The sequence below is a fragment of the Rattus norvegicus genome, chromosome 16, assembly GCF_036323735.1.
Source record: "Rattus norvegicus strain BN/NHsdMcwi chromosome 16, GRCr8, whole genome shotgun sequence".
NCBI classification, from domain to species: Eukaryota; Metazoa; Chordata; class Mammalia; order Rodentia; family Muridae; genus Rattus; species Rattus norvegicus.
Genome location: NC_086034.1, coordinates 53,613,386 through 53,628,180, shown reverse-complemented (window position 1 = coordinate 53,628,180; position 14,795 = coordinate 53,613,386). Strand labels below are relative to the sequence as shown.

At 44.7% G+C, this 14,795-nt stretch overlaps 1 protein-coding gene across 2 annotated transcripts in view; it reads right to left on the bottom strand.

Annotated features, from left to right (window-relative positions):
* The window catches only part of Fam149a (family with sequence similarity 149, member A), a 59,232-nt gene that overhangs the window by 18,892 nt on the left and 25,545 nt on the right, over positions 1-14,795 (bottom strand). For both annotated transcript variants that reach the window (NM_001427705.1, XM_063275519.1), the window contains exons 2-5: positions 3,874-3,981; positions 3,475-3,613; positions 2,084-2,226; positions 337-456 (exon numbers count right to left, since the gene is read on the bottom strand). In NM_001427705.1, the coding sequence (NP_001414634.1) occupies positions 337-456; positions 2,084-2,226; positions 3,475-3,613; positions 3,874-3,981 (510 nt within the window). The remainder of the gene's footprint in view (positions 1-336; positions 457-2,083; positions 2,227-3,474; positions 3,614-3,873; positions 3,982-14,795) is intronic.

Here is a 14,795-nt window from a genome sequence, read left to right as displayed (position 1 = left end):
ACAAACACATCTGAAGACAAAGCATCAATCTAGTGTCAGAGCATTTTGTGAAAAGCATTGTGCCTGCCTCCGATTGAAATCTCAATCTTCATGTAAATTAGTTAGAGTCAAGACTCACGGAAAGTTAAATATGAGGAGAGTTACAATAAAGTTAACAAATATTCTAGGGTTAAGTTTTTGAGACAGAGTCCATGTAGCCCAGGTTTGCCCTAAGTTTGCGAAGGAGCTGAGGATTACCAGATCCCTCTGCTTACTCTTCTCATGCTCAGATTACCACGTGTGCACCACCATGTTGGCTACAAATATTTTTTGTACAAACGACACATATAAACTTACTCTCTGGTGCTGCTGATGTGGTTCGGGACATGAGGCTTCTGACTAGCAGAACTAGGCAGGATCCCCTGGAAGTGTTGGAAACCTTCATCAGTTGGTGGGATGAGCTGTCTTCCTAACACCCTGCAAGAGAAGAACGGCTGGGAAGCTGGGAGTTCCTTTTGTCAGACAAGAGGAAAGTTTTTCATGATTTTAAATGTAGAATGCGATACTGGATCTGAAGGGCACAGAGGGTAAGGTGTAGTGTGTATGGGGTTGAGAGACTTATCACAGTGTTGCAATGGCTCTGTTCAGTCTGAACTAAAAGAGCGAGCAGAGGTGTCCAGCCCCGTCACCACTTACGTTTATTGGTTGATCAGGTGCAAATCAGAATCATAGTTAGCTTGAGAGAGTGATGAATGGCTTAGAGAGAACGAACGAGCCACCTGAAGATCTAGGGTTGTGTGTTCTCAACCTGGGGGTCACTATTTCTTTGGGGGTCACATATCAGATATTTACATTATGATTCATAACAGTAGCAAAATTAGTTATGAAATAGTAAAATAATTTTATGGTTGGGAGTCACTACAACAGGAGGAACTGTATTAAAGGGGCACATGCAGCATTGGGAAGGTTGAGAAGCACTGTTTTCCGCAAAGAGGCTCAGAGAAACTCAATACAGACCGACATTTGCATAGGCCTAGTTAATAAAAAAAATACTTAGACCTACACTCTCGGCCGGTGTTTTTTTTTTTTTCATTGTCTGTCTTCCCTTCTTGGTTTTCATAGGAACACGGAAGGTGATGGTGAGAGAAAGGACTCCTGACGTGGGGGAAGTGCACCGTGCCCAGAAAAGTGACCCACACAGTCTCCTACCCACTGCCCACATCATATTCTGAAGGGCTGCATGAAGAATTGTTTAAAGCTGACTAGGCAAGACTTCTTTGATGTTGGGTATTTATGGATTTTGGTTTTGTTTTTTCTTGTTTTGTTTTTTTGTTGTTGTTTGTTTTTAAAGCATGGTTTCATTATGTATCCAAGGCTGGCTTTCAACTAACGATCCTCCTGCCTCAGCCTCCTAAGTACTAGGGTTACTAACATCCCTCAGCACGCCTAGCTAAGACAGCGCGTTCTAAGTTCCCTTGCCAAGCTAATCAGAAAAGCCAAGCATACGTGTGTTGGTGTTCCACTCCATTCTGCTCAGCTCAGAACTTGAGAACACTAAAATGGGTTCCTCTTCCCCCTAACAGCAAGGCTGAGTGAAGAAAGAAAGCCGTGCTTCCCACCCACACTTTCCGTCTTGAATATAAAGAGTAATAAATGTCTCCTTTCAGTCTGAAGAAGATTAAAGAGGAATGGAAGTCTGGGCCCTTCTAGCAAGTTTTTCAGCAAGTGACTTATTCAGCCCCTGGAGCACCACCATTACCATCCCCCGCCCCCACCCCACCCTACCCGGCAATATCTACTCTCCCCCAGCCCAGTGCTGATGCTCCCAGCCAGACAGGCGTCTGCCACTCTCACAGAGTGAATTCAAAGACGAAGGGACACTCCTCAGACTTGCAACCAGCGTGTATACAACATGTCTCGGAGAACAACCTAGATTTCCATCTAACAAGTTAAAAGGCATGTGCCCAGCTTTCCTTGGGACCTAAGACTAAGTTCTGGATAAGAACTCTAACTTGGGTAAATGTTCTTAGTCACAATGTGTTGGCGGAATAAAGGGAAATCGCTTGTGCGTAGATCTGAGCCTCATTCCAGAAGATTTCTGTACCTAAGGTGGAGGGATCTTCTTGCCCATTCGTTGCATTCAGTCAGGAGGTTCTGGGTCTGGGCACTCACTTTCCCTTCAAATAGCAGTTCCTCAACCTCCCAAAACAGCTGCTGGACTTTCTGTGCATTGACTTTGTCAAATTCCTGAAACAGAAGTACATATTCAAAGACCCCACTCATCTGTGTCCACGCCACCGTCATCCGCCTGATCTCAGGATAGAGATAACCTCACTAAAAGTTACAGCGCACGGGCTTCATCAACGGTGTTTATATAGTGGAGGGCACTAAACAAGAGGAAGAAAAACAAGGTAAAATTGTGGGCTCTGTGGCGAGATAGACCAGTACACTAACTTTTACTTTTCTGATCAGTGATCTCCTATATTAAGTCTGACATTTATTAAATAACAGTAGGAGTTACAACATCAATTATGAGATCATTCAAGACTCCTCCTCATAGATACAAAAACTGATCTTTACTTAGCCAGCATCATAGGGAATGGGGTTGGGGAAATGACGAAGGAGACTAGAGATTCTGCAAATCTTAGTGAAACCAGAACTTCTGCAGTTAAATATCTCACTGGCCTGAGAATCTCATGGTCACAAAATACCCAAAGTCGAGTTAGTGTTGATGGATGTCTCAGGCCAAGGCAAAAGTGAAACACCTGGCTTAGACTTCCGGGGCACAGGGTACAGGTTGGGGGTGTCAGGGTCCTCGAATCATAGAGATATCTTACAGCGTTTGCTTTTCCATAACTTCCTCTTACTTGCTTTCTTCGCTGTGGAGGCTGTGTCTGAGGTGTCTAGCCGTAGGATACTATTTAAAAGTTAGGTACAGTGGAATAGCAGGCAGGGTTGTAGAGTGGGAGGAAGAAAATCATCAACAGCTAAGGCTCTGGGCTACCCATTAACCAGTTTTCTCTACATTTTGACATCTTGATATTTTCACATGCAACAGTTTAAATACATAAATATATAATATACATGATATACTTTGTAATGCTTAGATAAATAGTAAAAAGATCTTTTTTTGAACCTAAGAAGCAATTCTTAGGACTGTGTAATGTGAGGCTGGTTTGGGTCCCTAGCGTCCAACTGAAAGCTGTGGGGATTGTGGGGAGGGTAGGAGCATGCCCCTGTAATTTTGCTGGGACTGGGGTTGGGGAGGTAAGTTGATCCCTGGGCTAACTTCAGGTTCAGTGAGAGACTCTGTCTCAACAACAACAAAAGTGAGGAGAGCAGGAGAGGAAGAGATTGAAAGGTGACCTCTGACCTCTGAATGGCATCACAGTTAAGTGCTTGCCCTCTCCCACAAACACACAAATAAATAAATGACTGAAAAGTAATTCTCCATAAACCATCCCCATGAGGCTGTTGAAACTACCAAAGACATACATCATCTCTCCACGAAGAAACTGAGCTCCTCTCCGTAGACAGTCCCGTGGTGGAGCTCTGTGTGGAAGAGTCAGGCCATGAATTGTGGGCCTCTGTGGGTGTGCGGCTCCCACTGGATGAAAAGGATGAGGGGGACTCGCTGTAGGAAGAAACACAGAGATCACGTGAGCTGGGAAGCTCGGCCATTCTACCCAGGTTTGACTTCTCTGCTCAGACCTGCTTCCTCATTGTCCCCTTAAACATGTTTTCGAAAGTTCACAGAAAGCTGGTTTAACAATCATTTTGTTAAGTATCATTTTACTTGATCAAAAACAAAACAATATTAATGATTCTGCCCTGCCCCAATATTTACTAAGCACATCTTTGCTTGGGTCAGCATTTAAAATAATTGTTTCTTACCTGGAGAATTTATCAATGGCTTTCTGCACATTTCTCGTAAAATTTGTAGGTAAAGGATATTTGTTCTTTTCAGAGTTGTGCTTCCTGATTCCTTCTGAAAGTCCCCTTCTGAGGAGAAAGGGGGGAAAGGGAAGTCGGACAGAGCTAGTGTGTATGGGTTTATAATCCTCTCCCCCCACTCCCACCTCCCACCCCCAGCCCCCGCTGTTCAGGGTCACCCCTCTTCCTCCCTACAGAGGCTTCAGAACTCGTTTTTTATTTGTCTTAGAATCAAGGCTGCCAGCAAACTAAAAGAATACTTACATAATCTGAAATTATAATAACAATTGTGAGAAAGCCAAAAAACACAAAGTTGTGGAGAATAGTTGAGGATACTTCTGACATAGCTCTTTTCCAAGGCCTAAGGCTTGCTTGTCAAGAGGAGCATGGTCTGGCTTCGTGCTGCTCTTTAACCAGGCCCCTTACAAAACCCAGTGAGCATGCCACAGCAATCATTAATCCCATATCAATTACTGAAACCCACCAAACTATCTGAATCACTCAGAAGCCATTCGAACATGTAATTGTACTACTGTCCGGTGTGCATTACGGATTTCCAAGGGCTCAAAATGTTAAAATTTAGTGAAAATTAAAATATCTAAAATAACCTAAGTAAACTATTAAACCAACATGGCCCAGTTCATGTTAATCATTAAAATACCCTGTCAATGAACCTTCTAAAGCTTTCCTTCCTCTTTATCCAAATCCCACTTCATGTTTAGCAGAGAGTCAATTGTGTTTGCTGGTAGAAAGAATAGATTCCATCCTAAGAAAGCACGTATTAACTTAACATGGGGGAAAGACCTGAACTTTCAATACTTCAAATAAAGCGACCATTTGGTGTGCTTTAAAGCTAAAGGTTAGCTTTGCTTTTAATTAAAATGGTGGCTAACTTTTTACATTTTTACATAAATGGAAAATACCCAGCCTTTACATAACCTACTTATGTTCGCTGTGAAGGTGAATTTTTAAAAAGTTAATACTATCTGAAGAGATTAGTCAAGAACATCTGCCTTATACTGATGTTTTTTTGTGCAGTGATTAACAGAACGGTGTTATTTTCCATTCCTACTACCTATACATTTTAAGTGCAGTCAAAACATTCTGAGGCAAAGATGTTAAAAAAAAGCAGAAAAAAAAACTTAGCCCATTGAAAGCCTTTATACGTTCTTGTGCGCTCTCTCTCTCTCTCTCTCTCTCTCTCTCTCTCTCTCTCTCTCTCTCTCTCTCTCTCTCCCATGCTCCCAGCTCGCATGCTAATAAACCACTTTCTATTAGCACTGTTCAGATGTTCCTAAGCTGTCTTTAAAATCGCTTACACTGTGATTCAACTTTTAGGTAATCATAGAAATTCTGATAAACCAGCTTTTCAAAGATCAAATATGTCGACTAGACGTATTTTGAACAGTAAGGAGCATGACTTAGATGTGAGCTAACATGCCATCCAGACAGATGGTGTCATGATGCAAGACTGTGATGGTTTTCTTTCTGACGCCTTCTTCATGGTGGACTCACCCACTGATGTCTCTTCCCTGGGGCTCAACACCCACATCTGCAAACCGAGAACACAGCAGCCATGGTCCCTCATCCTAGAAGCATCCATCACGAGACCCACGGAGAAGCTAGAAGGCAGGTCACTCACAGCTGACATGGCATTCAAAGCAGTCTGCAAAGAGTCCTTTGCTCCTTGTGTTATGTTACTATTAGGTTCAGTCCTTAGGTTTCTCTGTTCTCTAGCCAAACACTGATTCCATGCATAACTTTGAACCTCTTAATCCCCTGTGAACGGCGCTCACTTCTTCGTGTTCTGCTCAGACGAAGGGTGCAAATTTACAGGACTGATCCGAGCCTGTGAGCACTTTAAAACTTACACCCGGTGCGATGTCTGTTAAAGTCACGATACCCAGTATGTAGACATTTGCTAGTTTTATGTTAGTCCTTTCCTTACGCTTAGTTTTAGAGATAGTAACAGTTTGCTCGTGTGCACATTTAAAACCAAGATGTGGGCTCCCCTGAGCTGAAAGGAACCATAAGGCGCATGGAAGTTTTAGGGCTAAACAGAGATCTCCAGGAGTTCCTCCAGAGACTTCACTTAGTCTGTATTAATTAATTAATTAATCAATCAATCAATCAATTAATGGTGAATTTCTGACAACCTGCAAACCTCGGTTCAAGCTGCTCTGTGGAAGTTCAAATGTTAAACAGTCCTCACAGCCTTCAAAACACCATTTCTCTGTCCGAAAGCAGTATTTGAAATCGGTACAGTGTTTAGATTAAAACGCAGAATCGTCAGGGTGTGTGTGTGTGTGTGTGTGTGTGTGTGTGTGTGTGTGTGTGTGTGTGTGTGTGTTTTCTTTCTGCAGGCTGAAAGTTGAGCAAGGGCCTCCTCACACAAGCCAGGCAAGAACTCTACTCCTGAATTAAAACCAGCAAGGATCTGACTGTGTGGCAAACAAACCCAAGGGGAGGGGGGATGATCCTCTGAAATCTAAGACGCAATCCTAGTTCTGGGGACTGTTGGAGAAGCCTTCTGGTACACAGTACTGCTTCTCTGAGCGCAGAAGTGACATCACTTGGGAAGGCCTGCTGATGCCAGCATGCTACAATTTCATGAATGAATGCAGGAAGGAACGCACACACCAGATGGGATTTCGCCTTTGCAGGCCGGAAAAAAAAAAAAATCACGCACTTCTCACAAAACCAAGCCATGATCTAGAACTCATTGCACCCAGCCCGGGTGAACTTACCCAATTACAATCAGCCCCAGGCTCTGGCTCTTGTCCCACAGGCCGGGCCGGGAGCCTCCGGGCCTGGGCAGCACGGTGCGGTGACTCCCTGCGCCGTTCCCACGCGAGGCAAAGGCTGCAGCATGCCCCCGGATCCCGGGGACCTCAGCAACGCGCCTGCCCAGCCCTGAGCCCCGAGCCCCGCTAGCGCTGCGCCCGCGGTGTGTCCAGGACCCGCGAGCCCGCAGAGACGCAGCTAGCCGCGCTGGCGGAGCCCATGGGCGCGGCGGATCCCGGGGCTCCGGGCAAGGCTTCCCGCTCCAGTCCCTCAGGTCCAACGGAGGTTGGATACCACAGCGAGGTCCCCCAACCCTCCCATCCCTTCTGCCTCCTGACTCTGCCGCGACTGGGGTGGGCAGAATCGTGGCCAGCACTCCCCGCCCCTTCCTGCCCTCTCCGGCCCCGACCTCCGGAAAAGCTGGCCACTGCTTCTGCAGATCACAGATTTCCGAACCCAGAGACCAGAGTTTTTGGTGGCCTCCCTGAGACAACCCCACAGTCTTCTCTAAAATGTTGATTTTCCCAAGCCCTGATCCTTCCAGCCTAGCTTCTCCAAAATAGCATTTAGATTCCTGAAAGAAAGGCAAAGAACTGTGCAAGACTTCACATCCCTCCTCTCAGCCTCAATGAGATGTAAGGTTTCAGGTGAAAAACAAGAGAGGTTTAAAATAACCAAGACCTAGGTCTTGTAAATGCAAGATCAATTAATCGGAGCTTTAGGTCTGATGGTACACATGATCAGCATCCTTTGCTGTGTAAGTCTGTGATTCTGCACACAGATCCTCAAAGTAACGCAAACCAGTCATTTTACTGTAAGCCAGAGAACTTCGTTACCGTTCGACTCATTTGGTTTATAATGCATGTGTTTGTTTCCTTGCGTGTTTTGAGATGAAGTCTCTCTCCTTGTAGCCCAAGTTGGTCAGGAACTGACTATGTAGCCAAAGCCAGTTCCAAACATAGCAATCCCATGCACTGACCACTGGGGATTATGAAAGTGAATTACCACATTCATTTGTGTGTGTGAGCACACGAGTGTATGTGCAAACGCACGTGCGTGTGTGGGTGCATGGGTGAGAGCACGCGTGTGTGTATATGTGTGTGCATGTGCACACATGGGTGCATGGGGGTATGTGCATGTATGTATGTGTGTGCATTGTGTGCAGGGATGCATGGGGGGTGTGTGTATGTGTATGCGTGGGGACCGAACCCAGGGCCTTGCGCTTCCTAGGCAAGCGCTCTACCACTGAGCTAAATCCCCAACCCGCAGATATCTACTTTTAAATATCAATGTATCGCAAACTTATGACTGGAATGAAACAATGGTTCTAGATGTGTGCAGCTCACCAGTAAACTGCTTCTCTGCAGTCCTTAGTGCGATCTCCAGCTGCACAAAACTCAAACTAAAAACCCCAAGGTCGAAGCCCCATGAGAACCCCCTCTTTCGTGTCTGCATGCCCATTGTTGGCACCTTCCAAGACCTAATGGCAACTAAGAAATGCTGAGAGTGGGAGAAATGGCTTTCCCCAGGGAAGAGCCCCAGTAAAAAATGGTGAGTCTTAAAGTCGCATACATATAGGTAACATTATATGGATGCAGCGGATGTTATTTATATAATTAGGCACATTTATACATATATACATATACTCATATAGACATATCCGTATATATAAGAACAATTAGAAAAAAATAGCAGCCATAACTTTGAGAGTGAGGTGGGAGATGCCTTGGAAGGGTAGGGGGAGGAAAGGGATGGGGATACCTGAGGTACATGCATTTCCATTTAAAAAATACTTTTTAAAAGACTAAGAACTCATTTCCCCATATTCACAATCTGCAGAATTCAGACGTGCTGTCAAGACTTGCTTTCTGCTCCTCATGAGGCCACTCAGATTTTTTGCCTGGTGGCTGATCGTATCTGGAGGATCCACACTGGCTTCACGCAGGTGTACACCCAATGGGTAGAGAAGTGGCTCGTTCGTGGTTAAAAGCCTGGTTTTAGTTGGGCATCCCGTCTGTGAAGCCTCAAGATGTCTTCAAATAGTTCCTCCATCAGGAGGGCCAACAACCAACACAGTCGCACGGGACTCCAAGAAACTAGACACCGTCCACTCCATCAAAGCCTAGCCTGAAACGGGGGAGGAACCTTTCTACTATATACTATAACTGAAGTGGAGTGAACCGAATTGAAGGCGTGGAAAATAAACCGCACTTCTTGTTGGGAATTATGCCCCAGTCGGCAGCCATCTTGAATCTACTAGTCGCTGCTCCTGAACGCATAAGAGTAGGTCCAAACGTGGGCGGGACAGCTGCTTACAGGCCATTTCCTTCACATCCAGAGGCCTGTGAGCAAACAGCTCAAATGGACGCCCGCAACTGTTCCTGCTGATGAGTAGAGCCTCTTCACTCGAGCCCAAGGGCCGATTGGTGAAAACTGACATCTCTGTCAGTGTCTGTCACTATCACTTCAGCTGAAGGCATAAATAAGCCGTTGTCCTAAATTTTGAATCCCTAGAATGACATACGGCAGAGAACGTCTTGGGCCTTGCTCGATTTCTTCTGTTTAAATCTGAAACTCGTGTCAGGATCCAGATGATGAATGTGGGCTCTTTGGAGCCCTTTCTTGGTTTCCTTCCCAAGGTGGTCATGTTGAATAAAATTCCTTTCTGATTTTTTTTAAACATTACTCATCTTTACTTTTACCATTGCCCCTTTTAATTGGCGTATGGAGTGGATGGCAGAGCCTTTGGGGGTTCCAGAACCACGGCTTTGGCCTTCAAAGCTCCAGTTTCAAGAGGAGCCATCAATCAGCCTTCTACACAGAAGTGGGTGGGACGGGGATGGGGTAACTGTATAACCAACCCTCTTGTACAACAAACGCAGCAAAGGGAGGCTCCAGCAGACATATGCTGACAGTTTCCCATGAGTGCTTCTGCTCTCTGTCATCTCCTCAGGCCTATTGCACTGTTTCCAGTCTCCATTCTCATGGGTAGTGCTAAAGTGCTTACCTATTCAGTAGGCTCGCACGCTGGTTCCTCCCAGAGGTTTGGGTAAGAGGTCCAAAAGCCGGCTTCCTTTCAGTCCAAGACAGTGGTTCCCTCCAACACTCCTCCCACAACTCCCCTGTAGCACACTGCCATTTACTTAACATTCGTGAGATTTCACTGTGTTACCCGTAAGCCATACCATCATTGTGAGCTGGCCCTTTGGCGAGTATCAAGTTTCTGATGGGATTTTTAGGATCCTTGAGAGCCATGTGATATAAGAAAACACTTCAGCTCTTTCTGAGGTCTTTATAAGCCAACCCTTTGACCTCAGCTTCACTGCCGTGTAGAATCTGATTCCTGAACAGAACCCACCTCCTAGTGTTACCTAGGGAGACAGCCTTACCTCCAGAGCCTTAGACAACCAAAGTGCAGGATCTGAGCGGGAGTGATGATCATCTAGTGCACGCCTAGACCAGGACTGCTCAATTATGCATAGCTTTTGTCCTGACTCCTATTTCCTGAGGGTTCCGTCCAACACCTGAATGGTTCCATATTCATTTATTTCTATGGCATTCAGTTCACATCCACCTTTGTTCCAATTTCAAAGTCTAGAACGACGCTTCCTGCTTCAGTGATGAAGTGATAAACTTCTTCTTATTCAGTGGATCTAGACGGCCCACCACTGCCCAGAAGACAAGTGAATGCACCTTTATAAGCACAACTATACACACACAGACACACACACACACACACACACACGCGCGCGCGCGCACACACACACACACACACACACACACACACACACGCACAAACACTCGGCAACATCAATGGTGAGTGGTTCACTGTGCCAAATGCACCTTAATAATAGGTGTTAAAAATAAAACCTTCTCAAATATGAAATTATTGTTAAATTTGAAAATTATACTTAGTACTTGCACTAAACGTCTTATTCTTTCCCCCAATTACTATCCAAGGCTCTGATATGAAAATATTGTAGCCCAATGCTCAAAAATTCCAATAGATGGCGCCACATCCCTTTTTGTCATTAGACTCCTTCCATAGACCGTGTTTTTTGTTGTTGCTTTATCTGTTAAGGTTTTGTTTGTTTTTCAAGATTTAGGATTTATTAGATTTTCATTCCGGAAGAGATGGGGAATCTTGTTTAGATCAGAAACCACTCTTTCTGTGGCAATTACCTGGCAAACACAGCACACAGGAAGTGCCTCCTCTACGGAGGGAGAGCTTTCAGTTTGTCAGGCAAATAGGACCGGAAGCTTCATATTCTAATTCTTTTTTTTTTTTTTTGGTTCTTTTTTCCGGAGCTGGGGACCGAACCCAGGGCCTTTCGCTTCCTAGGCAAGCGCTCTACCACTGAGCTAAATCCCCAACCCCCATATTCTAATTCTTTTCATGAAACCTATCCTGAGTGATGCTCCTCTCCCATACAGAAGAGAAAAGCAAGGTCAGCAACATTGTGTAAATTGTCAGGGGCAAGCCGTTTTATACAAACTGGCCCAGTCTGGCCTCATATATTTACTTTATAAAGACTCATCCCAAACTCATGGGTCTGAATTGCGTTGGAGTTCTTTTCCTTGTATGCTTCTTTTATCTATAAACAACAAATATGTCCCACAACGTTTACTAACATTTCGAAAGCATGTTCCGTATGTCAGGCCCTGCTGTAAGTGCTTGGTATAAGAGAGTATACTCATGTTTCACCCCCGTTTATTGTGAAGGAATAAAACGGAAAGGAAAGGATCTGACTGCTCCTAGGTATGGTGGAGGAGAAACTTTATTATAGACACGTGGGCGAGCATAGTCAGAGACAGAACATCTGGGAGAATCCAGAGTGATCATGACAGGAGAGGGGGGAGGGGAAGGGATAAGAGAGAGAGGAGAACCTGGTGCAGTAGCCAGGACACCAAAGGTACAAAAAGGGCAGGCAGCCAAAATAGCTGGATTAAATAGGGAAAATCCTCTGGGCAAAGGGCAGCCCAGTCTCTGGGCTGGAGAGTTCAGGTTAGGGGGCAGGGTGACAGCCATACCATACCGTGGAACAAGTAGGAACTGAGGGATGCTGGGAGAACTGGAAGCGAGGTCTGTTTTGATATGCCAAGGAAGTGCGTCAGTTGTTTGTCTGGGTTTGAAATTTAACATTGTCGTCCCCTGTGGAATCAGGACAAATAGGTTCTTTGGTCCTCGACTGGGCCAGGAAAACCAGAAGTGTTACAGCCCTTAGAAGGGAAGCAAGGAGGTTTGGGTGGCCGGGGTACTGAGTCTGGTCCAATACTGCAGCGGCGCCAGTGCCTGCGACAGGAGCGACTGTGGCTGGCAGTGGTGGGCGGTGGTGAGCCTGACCAGTCAGGCAGGTCCAAGGTCCACTGATAAATGCTTCAGGAGAGAAACCTCTTCCCCAAGTGTTTACATCTCAGTAAAACAGCCACTCTCAAATGATCCTCGGCAAAAAATAATGTATGCACTTTATTGCATGTGGTTAGGGACTTTATAAACATTGAGGAGTAGGGCGGGGTCCAGGGGTAGATGCTTGCCTATTGGCTCAGTTTGAGATGCTCTATTTGCATAGGGAAGGACTCCGGGTGAGTGTTTTCCCTTCCTGACAGATTGGCAAGGTCCTCAGTGGGGTGTCATGACTATGTGTTCCAGAGCAGGTAGAGACAGACAGGGAGACGACATCCCACTCCTACTGTTCTCAATGCTGAGATTCACCGAGTCTGAGCTCACTTAACCTGACTAGTTCTTCTGTCTGGTGGCACGGTCCATCGGCCCCACAAACACACTGAGGGTTGCGGTGATTAGTACCACCCTGCAGGTCAAAAATCTGAGGCAGAGAAGGTGATGGCTGGGAGATGGTAATTGCAAGGCGTAATCAACGTGTAATTCAGTCTGCAGGGTATACAGCCCGAGCCCGCTCTGGGCGATAGGAAGACTCTGTGGGTTCGATTATTTAGCAACAAATGAATTGCTAACCTGAGAAGTGATCACATATGAAAAACTGTAAGACTTGTTATAAAGAACGAGAAAAAAATTTAAAATTCCATGAAGTTCACTATTTTACCCAAGATCACAGAAAGATGCAAGGTTAGTATATTACTCACGATAAAACACATGGCCAAACTCTGAAAAGAGAGGGTGAAATCTATAAAGGACATTAGTCGTTGGACAGAAACACGATATTGTCATTAGTACGACGCTTTATCAGAGAAATGGAAAATTCACATTTCAATTTAGTACATTGGAAAAATGAATTCAATGGAGTTCTGTAAGACCCATTTTTTTCCCTTGAATTTTGAGATTTATTTTATCAGGAGACCATGGAAGAAGAAACAACACAAAATAGATTTATGAAAAACAAAAACAAAAAACAGTTCGAATCCTCAAGTTATAATGTAAATATAATCTAATTTTTCTGACTTTTTGCATTGCTGAGTTTTATTTCTTCCTGTCAAAGGCTCAGCTGAACACCACAGATTTGTAGAGATTCCTAGGCTGATGATGACTGTATGATTTCACACAAGCGAAGTGTTAAAACATAGTTGATGCTCATGGTATTTCTGGCCCACTCTTTGTGAATTCAGCTACTTACAAAAATTTATGACATCAAAATCAAGCCTTAAGTATTTTATGCCCATTCCTGCATAATGATATTCACTGGATTAATTGTACACGTTTATACCAGGGGCTTAAGACTGGGCCTGACACTTGAAACATGCTCAAAAAACGCTCATAAAAATGATCACATGTGTATGGGCACAGGCTCCCAGCTGAGATCACACAAGGTGACGTCATTCTACTCTTGTCTTGTGAATCCTTGTATTAGAATGGTTCCCAGGTATAGACTTATGTGATGTATTATGTTTGTAAGCACGAGAAGGATTTGCTGGCTGAGTATGAAGAACCATACTGTCAGGTATGTTTATATTGACACAAGGTATGTTGCTACTAAAAGTTGTGAGGTTTATGTTAGTAAATCACTTATGTGTGTGTTCAGGACTAACTTTTGTACTCATAGACACAAACACACATAGATAAGATTAGATATTGATCAAATCATGAAAATGTTGAGTCTAGGGTCTCACGGGAACAAAATCGTATTGTCCCTAGGAACAAGCTTCTAAGTTCTGGGACGCCAGGTATGTACAAGAAAGAAGCCCGGTTCCCAAATTGACTGTTTTGCAGGAACTCTGTGGAGCAAACGTCACTGTAGGACATAAGGAAACTCACTCTGTTTTTATTCACACTCATTGATACCCATTGCTACACAATCTCTTTTAAAATCTATTGCTTAGCTTCAAAATCCTGTTCAAATATGACAAACATACAAAAACTTCCAAACAGTAGGAGGCAGTTCCCTGAGTCCAGCCATCAAGAACAAGTTCTACCTCGCTGGCTGGGCCAAAACTGAGTTCACGTTCCCAGGCCCCAGAACTATCTCCTATCCTGCTTCTTCAGGTGGTCCGTGTTTGTCTGTTAACCAGTGAAGAGGGAAGTTGCCGATTATGTAAATGGTGGTAGATGTATTGCCTATCACAATTTAATTGACCACAGCTTGTTCATTCCTTTGTTCCCTTATCACATTCTAAATTCTGGACCAAAGTCCAGGAGGGGACCTGACTGCAAGAGCTGAATCAAGAACCCTGAAACCAGGTGACCGGGAAAAGGCCCAGTCACCAACATTAACTTCCTTGCTTAACCCCTTGTGCCAAAGTATGATTGATTAGAGGGAGTCACCGCACTCCCTCTTGTTTTGTGTTCCCATAGGTTAAAAATGTACACTGTCCCTTCAGGGACACAGCTCAGATGCTGAGCTTGCCGTCCCCCTGCACACATAGAAAAGAAAGCTTTCATTTCTAAGCTTCTGCCTCTGGAGTGAGTTTTCCCAGCTTCTACCCATAACCCCAAGAAGCTGTGGAGATGATTTAAACACTAAGGTTAGTTCTAAGCCTAGAGTCTTAGTACGGAATGCTGCAATACGCCTGTTGCCTTCTGTTCCCACTGACCACAACTGAGTTCTCCATTTTCAAGTCGCACCTCAATCCCCCGAAGATTTGTGAAAACTCGAGTCATTAGACCTTGCCTTTCTCTTTCTATCTCA